At 38.2% G+C, this 2500-nt stretch overlaps 1 protein-coding gene across 1 annotated transcript in view; it reads left to right on the top strand.

Annotated features, from left to right (window-relative positions):
* The window catches only part of bma (SCY1-like protein bma), a gene marked incomplete in the record, with an annotated part of 348807 nt that overhangs the window by 328030 nt on the left and 18277 nt on the right, over window positions 1-2500 (top strand). Inside the window, 1 exon segment of the mRNA XM_070141618.1 lies at window positions 2044-2264. Within this exon segment, the coding sequence (XP_069997719.1) occupies window positions 2044-2264 (221 nt within the window).

Genomic DNA, 2500 nt, shown 5'->3' with positions numbered 1-2500 from the left:
AACTGGAAAGGATACATAAATATGGATTGCATTGGGTTGCTGTTTTTGTTGTTTTTTCCGTAGTTTATTCATAAAATTAAAAGTCAAGATTACTTTGAGGGCAAATAAAATTGGCAAGTCGATAGGTCAGACGTACCTGATATTCCAAAAAATATGTTATTTTTTTATCAATACCAGGAGAGGAAATCTGACCTCGCCACATACCCATTGAGTGGAACAATCATTCTATAAGTTTAATAATACAAAAGTTATCTAAATGAAATAGAACTCTTGCCTATTATATTTTTATGCTTTTTTATAGGTGTTAGTCTCTCTGTAAGATGAAGGCGATTCAATAAGCAACATATTTAACATACTTTGGGATATATTTATTATTTTTCTCTCTTCAAATAGTTCTTAGGGGGAAGTTGAAGACATATTTGTTATTGTGATGGTAATTTACAGGCAAAATCGTGAGAAAATCTATTGGTTTAAAATATTTTGTAATCTGTTTTGATGATCACAGCTGTAGAATCCAAAGTATTTTTCAGTCACTTTTTAAATAAAGGCCTATGTTCTTTTGAAGAGATTCCTACTTGCAAATCGGTTATTGTATTTCCTTGCCTTTTGTTATAAATTGGACCGCGATTTTGAAAAAAATTAAAAAATAATAAAAAAATAAATCAACCCAGTGCAAATCCACATTTTCCTTCTTCTCTTTCAACCCCTTCATCTTTTTTTTCACTTACCATCATTTCCACACAACGACTTCACTCTGCTCATGTTGCACGTGCATTATGCTACATGTCTCAATTCTGTAATGTATTTTTCTCTCGCTTTTCACAGGTGTCTCCGTGATGCATTGTCTATACATCTGTTTTGCTGTTAAAGTGTAATGTACAAATTGTGGTCGAGTTAGAGGATCCTGTTCCGGAGATTAACTTCAAGACAGGAGTGTCTCTTAATGCTTTTTGATAGAGCTATATTGCGAATTAAGAGTTGGGATACGTCCTCCGTGTGTGTGTGTGTGTGTGTGTGTGTGTGTGTGTGTGTGTGTGTGTGTGTGTGTGTGTGTGTGTGTGTGTGTGTGTGTGTGTGTGTGTGTGTGTGTGGTCATGTAATTGTCTTTTTGTATACCTTTTTTTCTTTGGCTTGATTGCCAAACAAACAAATTGTTTGTGCATGAGAGAGAGAGAGAGATGGATAGATATATAGAGAGAGAAAGAGAAAGAGAAAGAGAGAGAGAGAGAGAGAGAGAGAGAGAGAGAGAGAGAGAGAGAGAGAGATAGATAGATAGATAGATAGATAGATAGATAGATAGATAGATAGATAGAGATAGAGAGAGAATTGGTGAGAGAAATAGATCGAGAGATAGAACCATTTGTGTGAAAGTAGATAATAATATACATCAGCATTTAGTCTAGCATAGAGATATTGTCAGTTCAAATTGACTAAGCACATAACCACACGTACAATTCTTTATAACCCAGTGAGTGCATGCAAGACAGCTTATAAGAAATTCATATCTAAATTTTCCATTCATTGTTGACATGAAAACAATTATTTATCGTTATTGGTGTTATTTTGGTAACACGGTATCGTTGCATGTCAAGATTGCACGGTCAACAAATTTCTTCTCAAGCGTATAAAATAAATAAAAAATATCTGTAACTGAAATATTTTTTTGCAGATTTGTCGTCTGAAGAGTACGATAAGTATTAATGATTATTAAAATAATGATAATATCTAACTTTAAAATATGTCAGTATGTGTATTGAATTTTAACTAATTGTCACTTGAATAGAGATTATTAATTCCTATCACGAGTGTAAAAATGCTTATATTTTACAAAGTTGAAAAGTCTCGTCATGATCAATTTATCACAATTTGCAAGCTATTTTTCTCCCAATTTTCTTGTCTATGTCTCCTTCACGCCAGATTTAAATCCAAAAGAAACTACCAGGTTAATAAAAAAAAGTATATTTATTTCTTAACGTTCACAAAGAGCCTTCAGCAAAGAGCCATTTTCGCCCCCACTCTACCGCTCGCATCCCCCCCGCGCAGGGCCCTCCTCTCCCGACTCGCACCTGCTTCGGGTCCAGTCGGCGTTCATCGGGCGCCGCCTCTCAGACAACGAACTCATGATGCCTCCGAAGATCCGGGTGGCTCACTCCTCCGCCTCCTCCCCCGGGGAAACCTCCACGGGGTCGCTGCCCATCAGGAGACACTCGAGCATAGGCCCAGAGAGACGGGGGTCCACCTGCGCCAACCTCTCGCCTCCAACTGTAAGTATGGGCGTTTAGGGGCGGGGGAGGGGGGGGGCGAGGTCTCGTCGGGGGCGCCAGGGGCTCCTCCGCCTGGACCCGGGGGCGTTAGGGTCGCCTTGGGGCTCGGGATCCTGTGGGTCGTCAGTTTTATTGAGATTTGTTGGAGATTCACACAGTAGTATTCCTGTTGCTTGATATCTATTTTTTAAAGATTTAACTCTCCATACAATAACTTATTTCATTTCTTTATTCAC

The sequence above is a fragment of the Penaeus vannamei genome, chromosome 28 (assembly GCF_042767895.1).
Source record: "Penaeus vannamei isolate JL-2024 chromosome 28, ASM4276789v1, whole genome shotgun sequence".
Taxonomy (NCBI): Eukaryota; Metazoa; Arthropoda; class Malacostraca; order Decapoda; family Penaeidae; genus Penaeus; species Penaeus vannamei.
Note: the sequence above shows the minus strand (reverse complement) of the source record. Positions and strands in the feature narration are given on the sequence as shown.